This window comes from Marmota flaviventris, chromosome 8 (genome assembly GCF_047511675.1).
Source record: "Marmota flaviventris isolate mMarFla1 chromosome 8, mMarFla1.hap1, whole genome shotgun sequence".
Classification (NCBI taxonomy): Eukaryota; Metazoa; Chordata; class Mammalia; order Rodentia; family Sciuridae; genus Marmota; species Marmota flaviventris.
The window spans coordinates 131,252,820-131,279,070 of record NC_092505.1 but is presented as its reverse complement, the minus strand read 5'-3'; the positions used below and the strand labels follow the sequence as shown (position 1 = coordinate 131,279,070).

Genomic DNA, 26,251 nt, shown 5'->3' with positions numbered 1-26,251 from the left:
CTAGAATTTGGTATTCTCTTGAGTGTTTCTGGAGTCCCTGAAACAAGCCACGAGCCAGCAGGTTCTGGATTGAGTGATAACAGAATCAGTCTAGACCCATTCATAAGCTTTAGGGTGCAGGAGTTGTGTGACAATTACCTGCAACTCCACCCAGTGGCTCCTGGGCAGCCAGGGACTGCTTCCAGCTGGTATTTTGATAATGAGGAACATTATTTTTGGTTTTCTTTTTCTATGTGAGAGAACTATATGAGAACCATGCATCTGATGGCAAATAGGTCAGAAAAATATACTTTGATTCCTCTGACAGGAGTTTGCTGCTAAAATGTGTCTTAGTGCTAACTTCAAACTACTTTGCTCTCTATTTCACACATTGTTAAGCATGTAGGCCCAGGGAACCATCAGAGGAACCTATTTGTTGTTTGTGTCTTTCTTTTTATATGGGTTTTCTTTCTCCTCTTTGGTTTATTTTTATTTCTCCCTGTAGGAGAAGGATGAGGGTCTTATGCTCAGGGAAGGAATTCTATAATAAGATCTGTATCACTGAGTCTGGGCCTGTCCTCCGTGACTCTTCTAATACAGGCTTAATCTCATAGTTAGAAGCCTTCTTGAGGGGTTGGATTATTGCTTTTCCTCTGTGGGGGGTGCTTCAAAAGCACTCACCAAGAAAGTGAGCTTTGGGGCTGGAGTTGTAGCTCAGTGGTAAAGTGCTTTCCTAACGCATGTGAGTTTCTGGGTTTGATCCTCAGCACTACGTAAAAATAAATAAATAAAATAAAGGTATTGTGCCCATCTACAACTAAAAATAATATTTTTAAAAAAGAGAGTTTTATTGACATCATTGCCTTGTATTTCTTTTGTTACCACAAAAGGGGTCAAGTGGAAATCCAGGCAGGAAAGGAGAAAAAGGAAGCCAGGGGCACAAAGGACCTCAGGTGAGTGACTGAGACATTATGATCAATGGCTCCAACCTTTTCCTCTTACTGCAAAACATCTTCATATATTGTTTATTTTAAAATTATCTACATACGGATTATTTCACTTTTGCATTACTGTGGGTCAGATTTTTAGTGCAGCTCAGGTTACTTACATCTAAGTCACGCCTCTTTTTCCTTCATGAGGTTTAACTCAGTACAGACCCACTTCATCAGCCTAAAGAAAGCATTCTGCAGGCCGGGTGTGGTAACCATGCCTGTAGTCCCAGCAGCTTGGGAGACTGAGGCAGGAGGATCGTGAGTTCAAAGCCAGCCTCAACAAAAGTGAGGCACTAAGCAACTCAGTGAGACTCTGTCTCTAAATAAAATACAAAATAGGGCAAGGGATGAGGCTCAGTGGTCAAGTGCTCCTGAGTACAATTCCTGGTAACACCCTGCCACCCAAAGAAAGCATTGGCAGAATATAAATATGCTGAACCATGAACATTTCCTCCCAAACCTGATGCATTATTCTACTATATTTTTCTACTTTCTCTAACTTCTAAAAATCATCTGTGCCATGCACATGTCTCCTTTGAGCTTAGATATTTAAACTTGAATGCGAGTGATTCCTTGCTGCTCCAATCTCTCTGATTCCTAAATCCAGCTCTTAAAGTTACCCACTGAATCTGCTTGTTTCCTGAGTAACAAGAGCTTAGATAGTGAGGAGTGCGTGTGAGACAGTATCTGAATCTGTCCAGTTCTTAAGCTCAGACAGCAAGAGTTCAGAGGATAAGGGAGGCCGGTATTTGCTCAGTCATCTTCCTGCAGGGTGTGTGAAAGACCCTTTTGCCCATTTTTAGATTGGAATGGGCAAATATATATATATATATATATATATATACTGCAATATATCCTGCATGCCACTGTGGGTGTGCACACAGGGACATGCATACAGGCAGCAGCAAAGTGGCCTGTTCTGATAAAATCAGTGCATTGTAGCATCTCCCATGTTTGGAAATAATGTTTGTTGAGTCAGTAGTGACTTTCTCTCTCTCTCTAAGACCTCATATGGACTAGTGATGACCCAGCAGATGCAGACCTGTGGTCCTCTAAGTAGGATTGGGCCTTGAGTCATCTGTTCAGCCCAGATGCCTTCCTCTCCTGGGTGGCTACACCTCTTGTTAAGGAGGCATCAAGGGGCTGCTGGGAATGACATGAAGAAAAGTGAAACACTTCTAATGGGTTTTCTAAGAATGGCTGTGGTCTTAACTTTTGCATCTCTCCCCTTTTCTTTTCAGGGTTCTTCTGGGCTAGTGGGATCTAAAGGGAGCATTGGACGACCTGGACTTACGGGGAGAAAGGTAAATGTTGTTTCTTATGGTTTTCAAGCGCTAAGAGCAAAAGTACATGCCTCCTTTCTCTGATTTTATGTTCATTTCCCATGTGATGAATCCAAGCACCACCAGCATCTGCTAATCTGTTCTTTTCTTTACAACTGCTCACCTCTCCCTTTACTAGGAGAGAGAGTGATCTTGCCCATCTTGAAACAAAGCTGAGAACTCTTCTCAACTCCATAATTTCTTGAAAGCAGAACGTGCTTGGTGGCTGAGTCAGGTGGGGTGGGGGACATCAGAACTCAAGTCTGTTCCTGTAGATTGTCCTCTAAACTCAATCTACCATGCCAGGTGGCTCTGTTGGAGATGGTCAGAGAAACTTATTTGCCTCATCAGAATCTCACTCCCCTGCTTAAAACCATCCATGAGGTCCCTCACTGGGTCACCTTCAGGGGCCTGGATCTGTACAGTCATACAGGGCCTGAGATGGGCCCCTGCTTGATTTAAGGCTGTACTCAATCCTGGAAATGCTTAATTTCTGAGCAAAGGGTCTGTTTTCCTTTTACACTGAGCCCAGCAAACTATGTCGTCAGAGTTCTCTTCCCCATGACCCTTGGGAAAATCTTCAAAGCTTAAGGTAGTACTAAGATAAATAAGTCCTGGGGAGCTGACATAAGCATTTTGGCTTATAGTTCATGGTACTGTATTGTATAACTGAAATTTTGCTAACAGAGTAGATCTTAAATGTTCTCACATTTAAGAAAGAGTAGTAAAAAAGAAAGAGTGGTAACGTCACTGGAAGAGGGGAACTCAACTCAGGACTAGAGGGATGCTTGACTGTGAAGGAAAGAATTTCAGCATCTGTGGGCAGAGGTGCAGATATTTATTTAGGAAAGCAATAGTAGACACTCAAAGGAGAATGCAGACCATCTTGAGAGCAAGAGATGATGCTTTTGGGGTTTTCTGGTGCTTCTTTTAAAGGAAACTTGGTGAGGTGTGGGTGTGGGAAGGTATGTGAGGATGACGTTTTCAGGATCCTTAGGTTGGTGTGGTCTCTGTTATCTGATGGGTAGATAATGCTGTCAGGCCCCCAATGTTATTGGTTTCTTAAAATATCCTCTATTAACTTACTCTATTTATTGGTGCACAAATTAACAGCATGAAAAGTAATTATCACAGGTGAGTGAACTTAGAACCTTTAAGATTTCCCAGATATTTGGGAGTAAAAAGCCTGGAATAGCTTGTGGTACTTTAAATTAAAATTGTATTTCCTTGTTCTTTCTTTATGTCTCCTTTCTACCTAATTTCCTGATCTCCTCTATCCTACCTCAGTAATAAATTGAGGCAGTAGATGTGTTAACTAATGTGATGTGGGTCATAATTTCGTAATATGTGTATGTATCATAGCATCATATTATATACCTTAAACCTACACAGTTTTGTCAATTATACCTCAATAAAGCTTCAGGGGGTGAGGGAGCAGCTTACGAGACCCCTTGCTGTTTACCCTGTTTAGTTGAAGGCTGTTGCTCATCTTTCTCTGGTGAGACTGTCCTGGCCTGTCTCCAACTTCTTTTTACCTTCCTCCAGCTCACACAACATTCTTAGGGCTTAACTTCCCTGTTTCGTTCCCTTAGGTAGCCTCCCCAGGCTCACAAATCAGGTGTGGACTCCCCCTCTCTCTGCTTCCGTAGCACCTCAAGCTCTTAAAAAATTTTATTAGTGCATCATAATTATACATAAAAGTGGGACTCATTGTGACATATTCATGCTTTCACATAATATAATTTGATTAATTTCATTTCCCCAGTATGTCCTCTCTCGCTTTTTTCTTTCCTCCCTCTCCCAATCCCCTTTCTCTACCCTATTGGTCTCCCTTCTATTTTTATGAGGTCCCTTTGTTTGTTTGTTTGTTTTTTTTTCTATCTAGCTTCTGACCCTTTACTTTCTGAGTCTGGCTTATTTTAGTTCAACATGATGCTCTCCAATTCCATCCATTTTTCTGAAAATGACAGAATTTCATTCTTTATGACAGAATGAAACTCCATTGTGTGTATATATACCACATTTTCTTTATCCATCCATCTGTGGACAGACACCTAGACTGGTTCCCTAACTTGGCTATTGTGAGTTGTCCTGCTATAAACAACGGGTATTCATGTATCACTATAGGATGCTCACTTTAGTTCTTTAGGGTAAATACCAAGGGGTCATATGATGGTTTCATTCCCAGTCTTTTGATTTCCATAGTGGTTGTGCTAAATTACACTCCCACCAACAGCATATAAGAGTTCCTCTTCCTGATAGCCCACCTACGTGCTAGAACTTGTGATTTGTATTTCATTTTTTTTTGGGGGCACCAGGTATTGAACCCAGAAGTGCTTAACCACTAAGAGCCCAATTCTCTTTTCAACCAGACAACCTGCCCTTGGTGAGGGCAGGACCATATTTATCGTGTTCAGTGGTTTATTTTCCAGGACATTAAGCAATTGTTGGATGAGCAAATGCCTCAGCAAACAAATAAACTTTTCCTGGATTTCATTTTTCTACTCTTTGCTTCTCCTTCAGTTCTTTCATGAACATTGGGAAAGCAGTAACTTGAGTCGAGCTCTGGTCTGTGCTTGATATTTTTTGCTTTCCTTTGGGAAGATCATTACTTGTACCTGTCCCCCTACTGAGCACTGACCCCCTCCTCACTGGAAGCCTTGAGTCCCCACATCCAGGACAGAACATCCTTTGGTGGGAGCTAGGTTTGATTGTACTAATCTGAAGCTCTTCTTGTCTCATTGACTAGGGAGAACCTGGAGAACTTGGCGTTCCAGGGCCAGTGGGGCCAGCTGGACAGCGGGGAAAACAGGTATGAAATTTGAAACCCTTCCCCTCCCAACTTCAAGTGCTAAGTTCTGAGGTAAGGAGAAGGGGGCTGACACTATTGGCACAAGCATCTGTGGTATGGAAGGTACTTAGGCATCTGGGAAGATGTGGGGGCATTTCTCCAATATTCTACATCTGTCTCTCTCTCTCTCTCTCTCTCTCTCTCTCTCTCTCTCTCTGAGTTTGCTCTATCTGTTAAAATGAGGGAGAATAATAAGGGGGAGGCATAGAGGATAATGAATGAGTTAGAATAGGGCATTGCAGTATTTTAGCAGCCAGTATAGCCATGAAGATACCTATTGCTGAACAACAAAACTTCCTGTTTCTCTCCTTGTAAAACTCTAGGGCAACAACAGGAGATAGGGGAGTAGGGCCAAGAAAGAGCATCACCTTTTCAGGTTTACACTCTCTCCTAAGTGGCTCTGGTTGTACCCAAATCTCAGCCCTTGGAACACCAAATATTAGGACAATTATTTCACTCCTTTTTTAAAAAGAACATTTTTATTAAAAACATTATGTGTACATATTATAGAAAATTTGCCAAGTGTATTATTGACCACAGCTTAAATGCAGAATCAACCTAAATGTCCAAGTGAATGTATAAAGAAACATCACACACACACACACACACACACACACACACACACACGATTCCACTTTAAATAAAAGAAGGAAATCCTGTCATTTGTGTATGAAAACATGGATGAACTTGGATGACATTATGAGTGATGAAATAAGCCAGGCATAGAAAGGAAAATACTGTACCACACAATCTCACTTATATGTGAAATGTAAAAAAGGCAAACTCAGAGACAGAGTAAATTGATGGTTCTCAGAGGCTGAGGGGTCGGGGACTGGGGTGATGTTGGTCAAAGGAGACCACATTTCAGACAGGAGGAATAAGTTCAAGAGATGTGTTGTACATCATGATGACTATAGTAAATCATAATGTATTGTGTTTTTGAAAATAGGAAGGAAGGAAAGGAAGAAGGGTGTGAGGGAGGGAGGGGAAGGAATTAACAAGTAACCACAGAGCCAGGAGCTCACAGAGAAATGGATATAAGGACCCAGCCAGTTCCTGACCCGTTGCCATGCCCTACAGTCCACAGTCTCTACAAAGGCTTCCAATCTTCCTTCATGGAAGTTTTTATCCATAAAAGTAAATCAGAATGCTTGTAGAAATGGTCCGGCGTCTTCAGTCTTCAAAGTGCCTTTTCATGATCTAATTTGAAAACATAATATTCAAAAAGGGAAAAAAAAAAAAAGAAAAGAAAAAAAGAAATGAAATTTAACAAGCTTAAAAATGGGCAAAGGATATGAAAAGAAAGATTATCTACCATCTCACCATTTTGAGATATTTTTTATTCATATCCTGGAGATAGCAAAAAATAAAAATAAAAAAGAAGGAAGAATCACTTTATTTTTCCTTCTTTTTAAAAAGAACATTTATATAGGTCCACGTGCAGGAGAATGTTTGGTTTAGGCCCCCACACCAACATGGATCTTTAACTTTGTTTTCCCATCTTTACCATTGACACAAATGCTATCTGTTCAATTGCATTTATTTGGTTCCTAATGTATCATGAGCATTTCTTCCTAGTCTTGACAAGTCGCTACATTTTTCTCTCAATGACACTTAATAGTTTTCAAATATTCTACCTTAGTTTATTTGCCCAGTCTCTTATTATTAGAGGTTTAGTTTTATTTCAGGTTTTCACTATCCTAAATGACACACCAATGAATATTATTATGCCTAACTAAAATGTTGGATAAATGCAATGTGTATGTGTGAGATTATTTTTTTGCCATGCTGGGGATCGAACCCACAGTCTAGTGCTTGCTAGGCAAGTGCTCTACCACTGAGCTGTATCCCTGCTCCATCTTCTACATAGAAGTTTCTAGAATTTGTATAGTTGAGTCAAAGAGTATGTTTCATATTTAATTAGGCTTTGAATTCTACTTGTCTATGCCATTAGGAAAATTCAAACAATATATAGGCCACGTGCAGGAGAATGTTTGGTTTAGGGCCCCTACACCAACATGGATATTTAACTTTGTTTTCCCATCTTTGCCATTGACACAAATGCTATCTGTTCAATTGCGTTTATTTGGTTCCTAGTGGGGATAAACACATTTTCCCTGTATATCTATTTGCCATTTAGCATCATTCTTTGGGTGATTCCTCACCCATATTCATTGGACCAACTCCTAAGTTTCCAATCAAGAAATGGCCACTGGATCTGAGTCCTGAACAACCATCCTTCTGTTTCCTGCACTGGTTAGAGTGGAGATGGCCGAAGAAGAACCAGGGCATACCTCAGGAACTGAGGGAAACCTAGCAACACACATGTTCCCAGGGTTCAGGGTCACCAAGCAGGCCCCCTCCACCTGGAGGTCCACAGTGCTTCTCTACTGGTATCGGGTACAATTAGTTTTTTTCAACTCTGAGAAACTGAAATGATTTGGTGTGTTTACAGGGAGATTATGGCGTCCCAGGTTATGGTAATAAGGGACAAAAAGGAGTAAAGGTAAGTATGGAAAACAATTCTTTTTAAAAAATTGATAAATCAAGCCTAAATAATAACAGAAGAAATAACCCTACGGAGGAAGTGGTATGCTGATTTATTTGTTTTCTGCTGAAAAATTACAGGGTCCAAGAGGATTCCCTGGAGATATAGGGCAGAAGGTACTGCGCACATGAACTTCTTTTGTAATTATCGTGATCTTAACCTTCTGGAGAGTTAAGGTTGTAGGTCTGAATGTAATGGGAAGGTGGGGGCTGGGTGGGAGCAGTGCAGTTGTTTCTCCCAGAGCTTTATGACTCCTATGAATCTTTGTATTGGAAAAGATAGTCCTGTCCTTCATTGCCTGAGGTCCCACACCTTGAAACTCCACCTACAGGTATCCTTTGTACTTTAGTTCTTCCTTCTTTTCTTGATTTCTCTGCCTTTGTTATCTCATTCACTACCTTGGCTATTACTACTTGTCCTTCATTATTGCGACCTTTGTTTCCTCTTGGCTGAAAGATGACAATAGTTTTCTCATCGATCTTTTTTTTAAATTTATTTATTCATTTATTTTTGCATTACGATTAGAATAGAGGACACAGAGATCTAACCCACAAAATTACAACTACCTTATATTAGACAAAGGTGCCAAAAGCATGCACTGGAGAAAGGATAGCATCTTCAACAAATGATGCTGGGAAAACTGGAAATCCATATGCAACAAAATGAAATTGAATCCCTATCTCTCACCATGCACAAAAGTTAACTCAAAATGGATCAAGGAGCTAGGAATCAAACCAGAGACTCTGCGTCTAATAAAAGAAAAAGTAGGCCCCAATCTCCATCACGTGGGGCTAGGCCCCAACTTCCTTGATAAGACGCCTATAGCACAAGAATTAAAACCAAGAATCAACACATGGGATGGATTCAAACTAAAAGGTTTTTCTCAGCCAAAGAAATAATATGTGAGGTTAATAGGGAGCCTATATCCTGGGAACAAATTTTTACCCCTCACACATCAGATAGAGCTCTAATCTCTAGAGTATATAAAGAACTCAACAAGATAAGCACCAAAAAAACAAACAATCCAATCAATAAACAGGCCAAGGACCTGAACAGACACTTATCAGAAGAGGATGTACAATCAATCAACAAATATATGAAAAATTGCTCATCATCTATAGCAATCAGAGAAATGCAAATTAAAACTACTCTAAGATACCATCTCATTGATCTTTGATCTTCTGTTTTGATCTTTTGCCTGCTTCTGTTGGTCCCAAATACTACAGTCACTGGATTTTCCCCAAAGCATAGCCTCACTCTGCTGCTTCTTTTCTTTTTCTTTTTCTTTCTTTCTTTCCTTTTTTTTTTTTTTTTGGTATCAGGGGTTGAACTCAGGGGCACTCCACTACTGAGCCACATCCTCAGACTTTATTATTTTTTATTTTGAGACAGGATTTCACTAAGTTGCTGAGGCTGACTTTAAACTTGTGATTCTCGTAGTGCTGGGTTTACAGGCATGTGCCTGGCTTGTTATGTTACTTTCTTGATCAGACCTCTTCTAGAATTCCTCCTTGACTATTAGATTGAAGATGGGTCTTCTATTTCATCCAAAGTAGCTCACATTTTATGAAAATGCACAATGATTCTGTATTAAGATTTTCTATTTCAAAAAAAGTGTTCAGAACCATGTTTTCCAAATAGTTGGTGCTCAGATCAAAATGCAAAATATAGGGTAAAAATTAGAATATGTCTAATCAAATCCCCTATAGGAAAGCAGCCAGTTTTTGGATTCTCTTAAAAAGTATTTTTAACTGATGATTTACCAAAATATTCTTTCTTTAGGCAGAAAAGGATTCAAGGGAGATGAAGGGAATTGGAGGAGAGGGGGTGGAGATGTTCAAAGTATGTTATGTGCATGTATGGTTAAGCCACAATGAAACCCATTATCTGTATAATTAAAAATGTACTAGTGAATAAAAAAAGACAATTCCAAATTAAAAAGGAAAAAAAAGGACACAAGAAGAGACTATATGAATAGCTATTAGGATAAGAGTTCTCCTTATAAAGGATCTGTTTTCTAATTTACTGATAAAGGGAGAAAATTAGCATATATAAATTTACTGACATAAGTGAAATAAGCATATTGATAAATAACTGTTAAAATTAGTTTCTCACCAAAGTCAGAAAAATTTTTTAACCTTCAACTTTTAAAAATAATTCATGAATTTAGGAAATAATTAATTATTTTGTATTTTATATAGTCTATATTTTATATAGTCTATATTTTCCATGGTTTTTAAGCATCTTCTTTGGATAGTTTTAGTAACTGAAAGTCACTGAGTTGGTATTTATATGCAAATATTTGTATTATTTGAATATTAAAATAATTTAGGGAATATCTAAATGGACATAATGACAGTTCCAAATGACAGGAAAAGATGACATTTAATGTTGTATTGGCCTATGTGTGTGTGTGTGTGTGTGTGTGTGTGTGTGTGTATATATATATATATATATTTTTTTTTTTTTGATACTGGGGATTGAACCCAGGGCCTTGTGCATGCGAAGCAAGCACTCTACCAACTGAGCTATAGTATAATTCTTATAAGAGCAATTCAGTTTTGGTTTGGAGACAATTTTTTTTTATTCTCTTATAGCACATATGTTAACATCTTGATTTTTTTCTCTGAATCTTCAGGGTATTGTTGGTGATCCTGGAATTCCTGGGGACCCTGGACCCAAAGGGTTTAGGGGACTATCAGTAAGTGACCTGGCATTTCAGAAATAGTAAATGTTTCTTTGGCAGACTCTGCTTTCATGTTGTAATATTAAATGTGAATTGTAGCTCCATCCCAGGGGCATCTAAAATGCCACTAGCTAGCTATGTGACCTTCCGTACACCTTTTCAGGGCCTCTATTTCTACAACCTAAGAACTAAACTTAGTAACATCCAACGTCACTTTCAGTTCTAAATGTCTATGGTTCCATGAATATGAACTACCGTAGAGATTTACAAATTGATGACTGGCTGTTGCAGAAATATCAGTGCCTTTCAGTCTTTTCCAAGGCACATGTAATCCCAGAATATTAACACTGTAAATGGAAATGAAACTGACATCTTCCCTCAGGGTCCCTGAGGGTTTTCTGATGATTCCTCTACCCATAAGAAGGGTGGGGGTATTTGTTTTGAATAAGAATACTAAGATCTTATAATTAGCAAAATATGGACTAGATTTTTATGATCATTTAACTCCAAAATGCTGAGACAAGCATCCTTTTCATTTTAAAGTTTGAATGCAGCTATCAATGGTCCCCCTCAGTGTGAAAGAGATGTAATTCAACATAAACTTTCCATCTGGCTGGATACATTTCAGTGGGCACTCATGTCCTGCTTCTTATTTATGTTTTACAGATGAGAAGCTTTTTTAAAAACTAGATCTCTGTGCACCCCAGTATATTTGCTTTTTCTATTAGTACCAATTCCAGTTTATGACTAATTTAGATTTCAATGCACAGCTGGTGCCAAAGCACAGTGTATCACTGAATGAAGGGCTAAGAGGTAAAATGGATGCTTACCAATGATTAAGAATGCAGAGCTTATATTACAAGTAAACAATTGATCTGTCTTATATTAGCAGCTGCTCTCTTTTAAAAATAATCTTTAAAAAATTATAAACTTTGATTAAAACTGAGGTAGCCCCCCATGAATAGAAAAATGTTGACTCTACTGTATGTTCCTATCTGCAGTTCACTGTAGGCCAGAAAGGGGAACGTGGACTTCCAGGATCCCGAGGCCTGTCAGGACGGAGAGTGAGTATTTGCATGAGAACTAAATAGTATGCGCTGGTTTCTGGTAGATTCCATAGAAAGGGCACAGAACTTATAGTCAGAAGCATTAGGTTTGACTCCAGATTCTGCTTCTTACTAGCAAGTATGCCCTTGAAATAGTCACTAGGTCTCCCAGTTTATTTCTAAAATGGGAATGACATATCCTCTCCTGACCACCTCAGAAAGTAGCTGTGAGGATCAGATAATCAAATGCAAACACTCTGCAACCTTTAAAGTGCAAATATTAGGTGTTATTGTGATTTATTACTGAAGGCTTTAAAAAAGAAAGGGGATTGCATGAACTTTACAAAGGTATCCTAGCAAAATGTCCATCATGTGAGATAGTTGATAAAGTTTGCCAAAACCATGATTTTTGCCTCCCTATCCTCAAAATTAAGACTTTAGAGAAAGCTGGAAATAGAACTGCAACTTCTCACTCTGATTCTATTACAAGAGAAATGTCACCTCTGGAAGCATTCCCAGGCAGTCAGGTACATCTCCCACTGACCAAATATCCATAATCTCGACTTTAGTTCCTTTCAGGTGGTTGTAATGATTTAGTTACAGCTCTCTCCCATCACAGGCACAGTCAGATAAGAACTAAATATTGCAGCACCCGTGGTTTGTAGAGGAGCCCCAGGCAGCATTGTGTAAGAAATGGATAAATTGCTTCTCTTGCTTTATACATCAAGGGGTTCTTGAACTTTGGATTGTATAATGGAAAAAAAAGGATTGGTCTTGTGATAAACTGATTATATAATTTTTTCTTTCTTTTGCATCAAGGAATGGGTGAATATTCTTAGTCATGTGGGTAATCATCAAGTCTCTGTGCCAGTCTTGTCTGCTCTGGATTGATCTTTCCAGATTCTGGGACTGTCATTTGGGCCCCCCACCCCCATCTTCCTGGTCTTGCACTTGGCCTGACGGATCTGGACTGTAATGTGGCTTCTTGATCTCAGGCCTTTGATCCTCAGATTTGCTTAAGAACTTTCTCAAAGTTATTATTAAGCTTACTCTTTCAGGACACACTCTTCACAGGTGTGATTCTCTGTAAAATGTGGGCCTCCTCCTCCATTTATTAGCCAGAAACTGTGATTCTGTCTGCTTAAGGTGTCAAGTATTCTTTTCTGTTTTCTGCCATAACTTGAAAAAGGATGGTTGAGACTCTACCTTTTAGTGATTTGCATCAGGAAGATAACATGCTCCTATGAATAGAATCGTGGATACCACACGATTCTGATCAACACCAGAAGCACACCACGGGCTACCTCAGCTTTTGGCAAACATTTACCTGGTTATTGGATGCATATATGCATGCATGGATGGTTGGATGGATGTAGAGAACCAGTTGTCATTGAGGACAGAGATTCTTGCACTGACATCCATGAATAGGCTTCTGGGAGGCAGGAGTCCATAAAACTGTACAAGTGTGAGCACATAATAGCATTTTTCTGAAATGAGCATACTAGCATTCATTAGTTGCTTAAAGGGATCTACACATGAAAATATATTACGAACCACTACTAATAAGAAACCTAATCCCCATAAAAGGAAATAAGAAGAGTAAAAAAGAAAAGCTCAAGATGCTGAGAAGTAGGATTAACTTCTTTCTAGAAACCTTCCTTGATTTATCTCACCCAATTGGTTTATTGCTTTGCTCCATGACCTCTTGGCATTTAGAGCTTAGTGTGTAAGCTCTTACTTGAGCTCTTATTTTCACTTTGCTATGCAGTTGTCTTTGGTTCTTTCACATATGTTGAGGTTGCATTTTTAAAATCCCTAATTTGTAACATAACCATATCCCTTCTTAGCACCACCCTTTGTGAAGTCTGCTCTTTACTGTTTTATGCATTCTTACGAGAAATGCCTTAAGTGTTGCATCTTTCATACAAATATCTTTTAGGAAATGCTTTTGCTTCTTCTTACCACCCTAGAAATAATTCAGTTCATTTTGGGTAGACATTAGATTACCTAATCTACACTGAAATTTAAAAAATTTGCAGCTTTGATGTGAGTGGGGAAAGTGCCTTGTAATGAACCCACCAAAGGGAGTACTTTAACTGCTTTCTGTCAGCTGTGCTGTTTAAGAAAGGTTTTGTTTTCTTATTACTAAAGACTCTAGTTCACAAGCCAATAACTTGCTCTGTTTTTGTTTTCCTAGGGTCCTAAAGGTGTGGCAGGGCAGCCTGTATATTCTGTACGTATCTCCTTGATCATGGGGAAAAAAAAGAAAAGAAAGAAAGAAAATTCTAACCAGTTTACCAGGCAATAAATACAATCACCAGGCAATCAACTGTATTTATGTTTATTTTCTCTCTCTCTCTCTCTCCCTCTCTCTCTGTAAAAATTTACAGCAATGTGATCTGATCAAGTTCATGCGGGACCACAGTCGTGAGTATTTACGTGTCATGAAGAAGTGTGTCAGTGGTTCTGGGCACTTGGGATTAAACCCCACTTAGCACAGGTCTGTGGAATCAGAAGGCTGAATTCACTGATGGAGAAGCCTCTGTAGCAGGATTTCCTCAAGTGCCTACTGTGGGGATATCTCACATCAAAGGTGGGAGGAAAAAAGGGTATAAGTAAAAATGTGTGAGCTCCTGAGGGGAGATACATGTGAGAAGAGAAGATATGCATATGGGAAACAATTAGAGACCAACTCAAAAGGTGTATGTATTTGCTCACATTAGTAATATAACAATTATGTGCAAAAGGATTGAGAGGGCACTGTATTAAGGGAATGAGCGTAGCAGTTAATTACTTAGTTATTTAGACATTGACATCACTCAAATTCTGGTGGAGGGAGGTGAGAACTAGAGCCTGGGACCACAGGGAGGGAAGGAAAGAGCCACTGTAGGGGGAAGAAGTGTGATGATCAAGCTCCCTCCAGGCGTTGCCAGTCTTCTCAGTGAAATCAGATATCTTCCCAAGGAAGACCCAGGATAGGTGGAAAGTGTCAGGAAGGAGAAGACTGGTTGTTGGAGGGTTTGGACTTTGAAGGGAGAAGTTTTCCAACACTAGATGAAAGGAGTCAGCCAGTAATTAGAGGGTTGAGGAAAAGCAGGTAGGTTCTTTAACCACATTGGGTCCTGATTGGACTAGGCTGGGATTCCAGAATGCAGAATGGAGATAAGACTTGGAGGGACAAGCCTTTAGGGCTTTGTAGATGACATCACCATGACAGGTTGGATGCGTGGTCTAATATCCTTTGCTCTCCGGTCTTGTCGAAGCTCTCTGCCACCTGGGATAAGGGCCAGATGCTGATCTGATGGCTGGGACCCTCCCCTGAGACAGAAAATAGATCCAGAAGTCTGGGGGCAATGGGGAGAGAAAGAGGTCAGCCAACAATAAAACAGCACTGCCCAAATGGTCTGTTCTTTGAAGTGAGACATAGAAGTAGAAGATGTTTAGGAAATTTAAATAAATAAATTCTTAGACAGATAGAGGAAAAGTAATTTCTCCCAGAGTCAAACCAGGTTTGATAGATTCAGTCCCATTAGGGGAGTCTAGATCCATTTGCCGGTAGCCTTGCAGCTGGGTTTGAAGTTAGTACATGAAAGTTCTCTGTCAGACAAAAGGATCTGATTTAGACTTTGTGATGCAGAGGAGATGTGGGTTATGGAAACTGATGATGACCATCAGCGTCTCAGTGTCATAGGACTAAGACAAACACAATAGTGTTGGTGAGAGCGGATCTGGTGCTGGGATACCTGGGCAGAAAATACCAGTCTGTCACTTTTATATATATTTTATTAATATATTAACTCTTTTATTAGATTAGTGGGACTCATTGCTTCCTAAGAATTGAATAAACTGAACATGGAAATTTTCAGGACTGTGGTTTCTTAAAGATTTACCCATATTGCCCTCATGTGGCTCAAGTTTACAGAGTAAATCAATTGGAGACACCAGATGCTGTTTTACTGAAAGAAACCCTTGGGTTTCCCACCCGCCCCCCTTTCTTCTCTCTGGATGTGGAGATCACTCGAACAGAGGAGCTATATTTTTAATCCGAGACAAAGTTCATTTGAAAATCCCCTCATCGTCCTACAAGAAAATAGAGGTTCCCAAAGAGTTCATCCGGGAAGAAAACAAAGACCCCATATTTCAGTCTTATGTTGCTGAATGACTCTCTGAAGGCTGTAAGAAGAGAGACAAAACAAATTGAATTTCAGCTATCTTGTCATTTAATCAGAGCCTCATCTATTCTAAGACAAGTTTTCAGTGTTTCCATTTCACCCCAAATTCTGCTCAGGTCATCTGTCCATAACTTGTAGGGGGAAAATGTCAGGAAGGTTCACAAATTAACAAAATTCTGTGGATATCTTTCTCAATCCTTTAAACTTGGCTTCCTGTAATGCAGAAATTAGCCTCATTTCCAATTAGAGTCAAAGAAAATCTTAAAACATTGTTGAATATTGTTTTGGATTATTTTTGGTCTGTGTTCCAAAAATGTAACAGACTATTTCTCTCTCTCTCTCTCTCTCTCTCTCTCTCTTTAATATATATAGCTTGTTGGAAAGGTGAGTGTTCTTACCATACTATTTCTTGATGAAATAATTATTGTGTCTGGATGAGACCAATTTGAAAGAAACCCTTACCTCCGTTGGAAAATGGACTTCTTCCTTCTAATGCGGATGCTTTTCTTGTTTTCTTAAGGCTGTAACTGTCATTGTCATGTGTGACCCAATTGTACCTTGAGGTGCCTTAACCCAACCCCTCCATAGTATTGTCTTTTCTAGGTCCTGTCACATTTTTCAACTCAGCCTCTTAATAGAATAGATCCTGGTTGCTGGGAGATCCAGGGAACAGGGTTCTGACTGATGCACCCTCCACTGCTCTGTCTGCTACTGTCCCTATTGATATTGTCACCATCTTAGAACTGCAATGTGACCTTTCCTCCCTATGACCCACATTAGCACCTGTGATCTCAGCAAGTGCCCACCACTTGTAAACCTTACTGTGCCTGTGGATGGTGTATCTAAGGCCTAGAGTGCAGTTGGTGTTGCATGACTCCTTAGATCCCTTGGATGACATGGCCATTGAAGCCAGCTATCTCAACTTTAAGACCTCCTGGTCTCTTGGAGGCCTGCTAAAGTAGACCCTCAGGATCTTAGATCATCCCACAGTCTGGAACCTTTCACTTTAATTGTGCAAAAAATTACCTTGCACGTGATAAATGCTCAATCAAAATTCATGGATTACGATTAAACGTGTCAATGTTATGTGTGACCCGATTGTCCCTTGAGTCAGGTACTATACTTGGTACTGGGAGGAGGGGGAGAATACAAATAGATATCAATTCCATCTTCTAGGAGACCCTGCAAATATGTCAGTTTTAGAAATGCTTTTCAACCACTTGGAATCATTTTTAGCATAGAGTTAAGAAATAAGGAATACTTCCATTTCTTATTCTGTTATTCAACATCAGTTTTCATATTTTAAAAATTCTCTATAGTAAAATTCCTTGATTCAAAACATATCTCTAAATTAATACTTTTCTATTATGTCATCAAGAATAGTGGTTGAGGGCTGGGGTTATAGCTCAGTTGGTAGAGTGCTTGCCTCACATGCACAACACCTTGGGTTCAATCCCCAGCATCACAAAGAAAGAAAGAAAAAGAGAACAGTGGTTGAGACGCAGAATACTTTGAGTTAAATGTGCTTTGGGGATTAACCAGAAAAAAAGGAAAAAAAGCCTAAGTAGATAAAGTTGATTATTTTTTGTGTAATCTTTTTTCTCTTCCTGTGTTCAGACTGTAACAAGAACATCTAAAAATTAGGTTTGATGCATATGGAAGATTCTCTAGGAAATTCCTAAAGTTCAGTCATCTTATGTCTATTAGTACTGAGTTGGGAATTGCACACAGTTCCATTTTTGTAATAGCTCATTGCCAACCTGTGTTGGCCTAAGCTGTCCTTTTGTACTATCACTCAGTCCTTCATTCAAAAACCATCTTCCACAAAGCCCCTGATATACCCTTCTTGAGGAACAGCCTCTGTCCTCTGAATTCCCATTAAGACATCACTCTATGCTTTACTGTATGAGGATCCTTTCCAGTCCACAGTCCTTGAGGGCACAGCTGTGTTTAGCTCCTGTGTGCACGTGTTGCAGAGTAGATGTCTCACACTGCATTTTGAGTGGTAGGCACTTAATAAATATTTGTTGCTTAAGTGGATAAAAATCTGCCAAGTGACTTCATTTTTAAGTAATTTTGAAGATTATTTTTAAAGGAAAGGACATCTGCAAAATCCCCAACAAACTATAATTTCCTCTTTTTTCATGTATGTGTACAGTAAAATTCACTTTTTGGTGTGTGTGCAGTTTTAACACCTGCATAGATTTATATAACCACTACTCCAACCAGGACACAGAACAGACTCCCCCCATTTCCTCTTAAAGTACACACTGATAGTAAGCTGTGAAGTCTAAGCAATACATAGCCAAATATTACTTGTATAACATCTTCAAGTTGACAAAGCATGTTCCTTATTTTTTCATGTGAACACCCCCACATCTAGAGCTGGTTGAAGTTCTTGCTTCACCTGTGTGTACCAGCTTCCCTGGGGTAAAGAGCATGGGAAAGACTTTAATCCAGTGAAATAACAAAATACCTGTGCTTCTCATTTTTGTAGAAAAGTGTCCAGCCTATCCCACAGAGCTGGTGTTTGCCCTGGACCAATCCTCTGGTGTCACTGAACAAAGGTTTAATGAAATAAAGGGCATCATCACTTCCATTGTCAACGACCTTCATATCAGGGAAAATAATTGTCCTGTGGGAGCAAGGATTGTTGTGGTTTCCTACGACTCAGACACCAACTATCTCATCCGTTCGTCTGACTACCGCACCAAGAAGCAGCTCCTCCGGCTTCTTTCCCAAATAAAATACCAAGTCCCTACAGAGGCTCGGGACATTGGTAATGCCATGAGGTTTGTGGCCCGCCATGTTTTCAAGCGTACGTACCCAGGAGCCAATGTGAGGAGAGTTGCTGTGTTTTTTAGCAACGGTCAAGCCGTCAGCAGGTCATCCATCCTCACAGCGACCATGGAGTTCAGTGCCCTGGATATCAGTCCGGCAGTCTTTGCTTTCAATGAAAGAGTTTTCCTGGATGAAGCTTTTGGGGTAAGAAATTCCCTTGGTGACATCTTTATTTTTAAGGTAGGGGTATGGAACAGCAGGATGGAAGTGGTGGGGGTCGGGGGAGATGTCTGGCCTCTTGATCCCCTTTGCACCTTTTGAAGCTGTTTTGTCGACAGTGTCCATGAGATCCAAAATGTGATAATCACAATAGTTAAGAACAGTGCAACCACCTTTGCTCAGCTCCTGCTGCATGCCAGGTACTGGCCCTAGAACTTCACATGCATATTCATACATATTCATTTATTCTCACAGTGCTCAGAAGTGAATGCAGTTGTTCGTTCCATGTTAAAAATAAGAAAGTGCAGGCTCAGAGTGTTCTGGGAACTTATCTACTTCTGTCCAGCTGCTGAGGCGCTAAATCAAGAATCAAATTGAGCTCTGTCTGAAATAAAGGCCCATGAACATGTCTCTCTGTAGCCATCTGCAGGCCTGGTGTTTCTCAGATTTGTCATCTGCTCACAGTATCTTATATTAAACAGTTAGGTTTTTGATCCCCTAAAATGGTTCAAAACATTTGATATATGTGAACCATTTTTTCCCCCAAAGAGTTTCTGTCACTTTTGGATCAACAGACTTTGGAGGGATTAATGCCTCCTTCTACTTCCCCCTAAAAACTAAGGTCCAGTGACAACTCCATCTAAGGACCAGTGACATTTAAATGTATTCAGATTATCCATGGAGTCCCTGCTTCTGGAGCTGGATGAAACCATTATGTTGTTTAAATACACACACATACACACTTCCACTGTGAAAAGACAGGCAGTTCTCTGTGACAGGGAGAGAATCAATCTCCTAACACACCCAGGAATTTTCTGAAAATCAGAGCCCCAGAAAGAGTCACAACAGATTCTGACAAAAAGGATTATTGGAACTTGAGGTCCTAGGTTTTTCAGTTTTCCTGCTGCCCTTATTTTTCTTCCAGAGGGAAACAAGTGACAGTTCTGCTTTTAGAGCTGCATCACATTCTAGAAAAAGAGAAATCTGAAGATAAACCTCAAAATTAATCTTCTCCTCTGATAGGACCAAGCCCAAACCCTATGGAATCCCTGGCAGAAAAAGAGACTCCACTGTTCTTGTTAGCAGTCAACTGTAATTCACAGTGTCTACAGTAACTGACCCAGGAAGCTCTTTCTTATCACTCTGTTCTTACCGGATAATAACTTCTCATGTGAATTCTGTCTATGTGTCATGCTTGAGCAAGACTCCCTTCAGTGATGGCATGAACATCCCTGCCTCTCCACTCTTCTCCATTCAAGATACCCCCTTAGCCTCTGCCCTCACTTCTCTCCACCCTCTTCATCAATTCCTCTCTAACTCCATTCTGAAGGTGTTGAACTGTTACCCTTCTGTCTAAAGGTGTCTGTTTTCCCATATACTTAGCAACATTGGATTTTATCTAACAGGCTTTAAAAAAATTGTTGGCAATATAATAGGTTACAACAAGTACCTCATTGTTGTTGCTTTGATCGAGATTTTTGGGTGTGACATTAAACATTTTTTTTAATATTTATTTTTTAGTTGTAGTTGGACACCAATACCTTTATTTTATTTACTTATTTTTATGTGGTGCTGAGGGTCGAACCCAGGTCCTCGCCCGTGCTAGGCGAGCGCTCTACCGCTAACCACAACCCCAGCCCACATCAAACATTTTTTCATAAGCTTATTGGCTATTTTCATTGTCCGGCAGAACTACCACCTCACATTTCTTGTATCGCTTGTGTTTTATGTTATTTCTTTTGACAATTCTATTCTAAAATACTTCGCCTTGCCTTTTTTTTTTTTTTTGAAATCTCCATACTCTAAATGGAATTTAGACTTGCAATGTCCCACTGATGTTCTAGAAAATTCTAAAAATAAATGATTAAAGTTTTAGTAGATTAAATCTTTATAAATCTTATTTTCCCTATGGAATATGTATTTGTTTAAATTAGCCTGTGATTTTTTCATCTTACGAAGTTGGAAAAAAAATGATCAGAGTTTTTAGGGACTCACATTCCCCTAAAGTATAAGTGTTTGCTATTGCTGGAAGAGATTCCCCGTCTAATAGACATCAACATGTCCCTATCATTCTAATGAGAAGAAAAAAAAAAAACTTAACTTTGTTGGCCCAACTTCTCACTGCAGTTACTATTCTATTTCCTGGCTCCCCATGTAGCAACTTTTTTAGGACATAAAACATTGTCTACATTTGCTGTCTCCAGTGCTTCTCCTTGCATTCTCTCTTGAACTTAAGCCTAGTAGTGTTTTCATCCCTACTACTCTCCCAAAACTGCTCTTGTCAAAGCCAACTGTGATCTCTCTGTTCCTGCACCCAGAGGCTGGTTCCAAGTCTGCAGCTCATTGACTTATTAGCAGTACATGACATCATTGTTCATCCCACCCTTCTCTTCTTGGAAACATTTTTCTCCCATTCATTTTCCTGGTTTTTCTCATACCTCGTTAGTTTCCCCTTCTTGGTCTAGTTTTCTGACACCTTTTCATTTTCCTGACTTTGAAATGTCGGAGTTCCCAAAGTTGATTCCTCAGCCCTCTTTCCTATCTGCTCTTGGTCTCTTGAAGTCACCCACACTCATGGCTTTAAATACCCTCAATAGTAGAAATTCATATTTCCCATCCACACTATGATCCTGAACTCTAGATTGACATATACAGCAGCCTTCTCAGCACTTGCATGCCTAGTGGATATTTTAAACTTACCGAGTCCAACATGAAACTGAATTTGCCCCCAATACTTGCTCCATATTCAGCATCTCAATTAAAAAAAAAATTCCATTCTTTTACTTTCAGCTATCTATAACACCTCATCTTTTCTTACATCCTTATCCAACATCCTTAATTTTAGCATATGTATATATTAAAATCCTTAATTCTAGTATATGTAAATGTGTGTGTGTATATATATATAAATATATGTACATACGTATGGTGTGTGTGCCTATATTAAAGTGTATATATGCACATACACTTAAATATATTGGTATTCATTAGTAAATACCTAGTATTTAGTACTCATATAAATACCAGTATTAAGTAATTGTGTGAGTACTAGGATTAATATTATTAATGAAGCTATATATTCAGATTCCTGCCACTTCCTAGTACCTACACTTTCGATACCTTGATGCAAACACCCATCATCTCTTGCCTGGACTTTGCAATCACTTTTTCATTACTGTCTTCCCACCTAGTTTTGCTCTGCCACAATCTGTCTCAATACAGCAGCCAGAACAATCCTGTTAAACCCAAGACACTAGATGGTTCCTTTGCTCAAAATATCCCAGTGTCTCTTCATTTCTGAGTTAAAGCTGAGACCTCTACAAGGACCAGCATTTTGAACTCTAAGTGGTCTGCCCCCGGGCCCTCTTCTAATCTTTCTGACTTCACTTTCTCCTTTTCTTGCTCTCACTTTCTCCATCCCTGACATAGTCCTTGGCACTGACTTCAAGGGAGCCAGGCACACTCCCTGCTTCCCAGAAGCCTTCCTAGGACTGTTTTCTGTGTCCCAAATTCTCTTCTCCTGGATATGACTGCTTCACCGCCTTTGAAATTTACCTAAATGTCACTTTCCCAGTGAATTATATTTAAATGTCACTTCAACATCTCTCATCCCTATTACTCTGCTTTTTTTTTCTATAAATATTATTACCTCCCAGCATATGAGGTAATGTTACTCCCCTTAGTAGAATGTAGAGTGGAGGTTTCATCTGGAATTTCTATATCCCCAGCCAATGTTCCTATAACATTATAGGCATTCAATAAGCATTTGGCTCACCCCAATACATTTCCTTAGTTTACAAAGTTGGCATTTAGTCTTTGCATGTGGGACCAATGGGGCCAAATTCAAAATAACGCCCCCAAGATCCAATTTCATAAAAGTAGAGAGTAGGAAGGTAGTAAATACTTTCTAACTGTAAGGCCAGAAACTTATAAAAATGTTGTAAGGCTCAGAATTTTATGTAAAGAAAAGGTATGGCTTTTCTGACCCTTTAATTTTCTGAGGGACAAAGAAAACAAGAACAAACATCTGTGTGGATTGAGAGATACCCTCATTACCACCTGGGAGTGATGGATTACTTCCATTGTGATAAAAGTATTTTTCTTTCTTGGGGCCTCACACAAAGTAAATGCCCCCCCAAACACATATTGACTCACTGAATGATTGAATGAATGCTCTATATTGCCCATTTCAGTGAGCATAAAGACAAAAACATTAATCAAGAAACAGATGAAATCAGTGTACGACCGAGAATATTAAGAAAACAGTGTCTTCTGTCTATTGCCTTGAAATAGACTTTTAATTGGAATCTGTGATTGAAAAGTTCCACTTGACATCTTCTAGATAGAGTGGAGTAGGAATAGTTGGCATCACTATTTAGAGAAGCCAAAGAAAACTTGTGAATGTGAGATTTCTGGAGAACCCAATTTCAGAAGCTGGTGTGTAATCAGAAGGTACGGGAGTAAGAGATTTAGATTTCCCCCTGCGCTGATGAACCTAAATCTGGTCAGGTTATCTTGTGGAGGCTTTTCTTTATCATAAAATAAGGATGTTGATACCTGTTCTGTGCATGCTTTTGAGGGGTTATGTTTAGGATAAAAGGGAGATGTGCATGCATGTTCGGGCATGTGAAGATGTACTGAATAAAGCAAAGGATTATAATGCAAGGTGATAGTGATTAATTGGGTGTTTTTCAAAGTGAGTACATAATGGTTCCTTGTAATGATTTAAAAAAATGGGTAAACAAGCATTTATTTCTTTTTCTATGCAGTTCGACAACACAGGGACATTTCAGGTGATTCCAGTTCCTCCCGATGGGGACTATGAACCGTTGGAAAGGCTGCGTCTCTGCACACTTTGCTATGGTAAGACCAATGAAAAGAATCTACTGTGCCGAAAGCTTAAATGACTTCTGGGTGGGTTACTGAATATGGTTATGTCAGATTTCTATTTTTTGATTATAGGGTCTATTTTCAATTTTTGCAGTTTTAGAAAACACCATATGTCAGGGTTTCAATCCCTGTAGTGTTTGGAGTTTCCAGAGAATGTGAAAGTTGGTTTAGAAAATTATCCCAATTGATGTAGCCCTTCTGGGAGACAATTTGGTAGTTATTAATCCAAAGCCTCTAAATGATTAAAATATTCCCTAAATAAGTTTAGACAGGATTGTGAACTTCAAGTTGCTACCTAAATCTGCTTTCAACACAGACCCCAAGTTGCCTGCTAGTGGCCACAGAAACATTGGATGTTGACAACTCCTCATTAGTTTAAATGATGTGAAATTGAAGATGTATGGATCAGATGATTAACTCTTGGTAATTAGTCACTGAATCCCTTGACAAAGATCTCAAACAAGTATCTTGTACCAACATCCAATCAATGATGCATCTCTCTGTGTGTTTTCAGATAAATGCTTTCCAAATACTTGTGCCGAAGAGATTTTCTTGTCTGGAAATTCCTACATGGATGTAGCCTTCCTCTTAGACAACTCTCAACATATAGCAAATGACGACTTTAAGGCTGTGAAAACCTTGTTGAGCTCAGCCATCGACAACTTTGACATTGCTTCCAACCCTTCAGTCTCAGACTCTGGGGACAGGATTGCCTTGTTGAGCTATTCTCCTTGGGATGGTTCCAGAAGAAAAATGGGGACAATAAAAGTAGAGTTTGAGTTTACAACTTATGACAACCAATTCCTAATAAAGAGTCACATCCAGACTTCCCTCCAACAGCTAAATGGGGAGGCCACCCTTGGTCATACCCTACAATGGGCCACGGAAAATCTCTTCCCAGGAACACCCAACTCACGCAAACACAAGGTCATCTTTGTGATCTCGGCTGGAGAAAATCGTGAGAGAAAGGAGTATGTGAAGAAGATGGCTTTGAGAGCCAAGTGTCAAGGCTATGTCATATTTGTGATTTCTCTGGGCCCTGTGCATAAGGATAACATAGAAGAATTAGCCAGCTACCCACTGGATCACCATCTGATACAGCTTGGGAGAATGCATAAACCAGATCTGAATTATGTGGTGAAGTTCTTAAAGCCATTTGTGTACTCGGTCAGACGTAAGTCATGGTTTGGTTGTTTTCCTTTGTTTTAATAAGCTAGTATTTGTTCCTAGTATTGATAACTTAATGGTATCCTTCTGTCTACAGCTAATCCATATATATGAATTAGATGATGAGATGGGGGCAGGAGTGGGTCATATCCTGCTTATATTCTGTTGATGACTCTGATAATGCAATGGTGAGAACTTTTCCACAATAGAGTGTCTCTTAGCCAAAATCAGACCAGTAGAAAGCACTGAGTGATGAGAGGTTTCCTGAGTCATACTTGCTCAACTTGAAGGAGTTCCAGCAGTTCTTAGATGGTCTCTAGTGTGGGCATTTAAATAAAAGTTCCACTTGCTATACCTGTTTTATTTACAACTTTGGCACACCCTGGCGTCCTGTGAGGGGAAGTAAAGATGGCACAGTCAAGTGCTCCTCTCAAAGTCTAAACATACAAATCACATAGAAATTCTGTTAAAAATGCAAGTTCTGATTCAAATTATGGAGCTTGAGATTCTGCATCACTGGCAGAGATGCCTGAGTGATGTCAATGCTGCCGGTTCAAGGACCACACTTTGAGTAGCATGACTTTAAGTCAGTTTTCGATAGTGTTGCCCATTGAATGGGTACCATCCCACAAATTGATCTGTGAAGAAATAAATACAGAAACTCAGGATAAGCATCTAGAAACTTTTAAAACAATTTGACATGGATTGCTGTAGCCTACAAGTGCATTGATCAATGGACTGGTCTCATTGAAAAGGAATTAGAGCAAAAATATCAGTCTTCCAAGAATTAGAAATAAAATACCTGTCCTCTACCACAAATGATTTGAGAAAAACCTTCTCTTAGAGATATAGTTCTCAAAATGTGAGTTGGTTACTTGGTCCCAGGAGACATCTGGAAATGTCTGGAAACATTTTAAAATTATCACAACTTAGGAGTGCTATTACCATCAAATAGATAGAGGTTAAGGATGATGCTAAACATCCTACAGTTCACAGGACAGACCCCCCTCCCACACACCAATAAGAAGTAACTCAGCCCCAAATGTTAGTAGCATTATATGTGAGAAGCCTTTCTCTTTGTCTGCTTTCCATTACTGTAATGAAATATCTGAGGTAATTAACTTACCAAGAGTAAAGATTTATGATTCTGAAGTTTCCAGTTCAAGGTCAAGTGGTTCCATTGCTTTGGGACTCTAGCAAGGATAGCACATCATGGGAAGTATATAGTGGAGCAGAAATGCTTATATCATAAGACAGGAAGCAAGAGATCCAAGAAAGGACCAATGCCACAATCTCCTTTGAAGGCACACCCTCAATGACCTAAGGACCTCTCACTAGTCCTTACCTTCTAAAGATACATTGCAGCTCCTAATATCCCCACCCTGGGGAATAAGCCTCTATCTCACGAACCTTTGAGGGACATTCATCTAAACCACAACACCGCCCTCTAGAAGATTTCACAGAATGGGAACTGAGCCTGTTCTTTCTAGGAAGCTGACAGAATCCCAACCACTGAAACCAATCCCAACCACTCCACAATTTAAAATGTCTCTTGTATTCCAGGATGTCCCAGCACCACTTCAGTGATAATGTCTTGA

At 39.5% G+C, this 26,251-nt stretch overlaps 1 protein-coding gene and 1 non-coding gene across 2 annotated transcripts in view; one reads left to right on the top strand and one right to left on the bottom strand.

The window, feature by feature from the left end:
• The window catches only part of Col6a5 (collagen type VI alpha 5 chain), a 99,303-nt gene that overhangs the window by 38,804 nt on the left and 34,248 nt on the right, over positions 1-26,251 (top strand). The window contains exons 22-34 of the mRNA XM_027933997.2: positions 870-932; positions 2,213-2,275; positions 5,043-5,105; positions 7,600-7,650; positions 7,773-7,808; positions 10,331-10,393; positions 11,380-11,442; positions 13,622-13,657; positions 13,815-13,851; positions 15,969-15,980; positions 18,094-18,581; positions 23,366-23,459; positions 24,001-24,660. Coding sequence (XP_027789798.2) covers positions 870-932; positions 2,213-2,275; positions 5,043-5,105; positions 7,600-7,650; positions 7,773-7,808; positions 10,331-10,393; positions 11,380-11,442; positions 13,622-13,657; positions 13,815-13,851; positions 15,969-15,980; positions 18,094-18,581; positions 23,366-23,459; positions 24,001-24,660 — 1,729 coding nt within the window. The remainder of the gene's footprint in view (positions 1-869; positions 933-2,212; positions 2,276-5,042; positions 5,106-7,599; positions 7,651-7,772; positions 7,809-10,330; positions 10,394-11,379; positions 11,443-13,621; positions 13,658-13,814; positions 13,852-15,968; positions 15,981-18,093; positions 18,582-23,365; positions 23,460-24,000; positions 24,661-26,251) is intronic.
• Positions 10,158-10,225, bottom strand: Trnaa-cgc (transfer RNA alanine (anticodon CGC)). The gene has a single exon. It is a non-coding gene; the product is annotated as a tRNA-Ala (tRNA).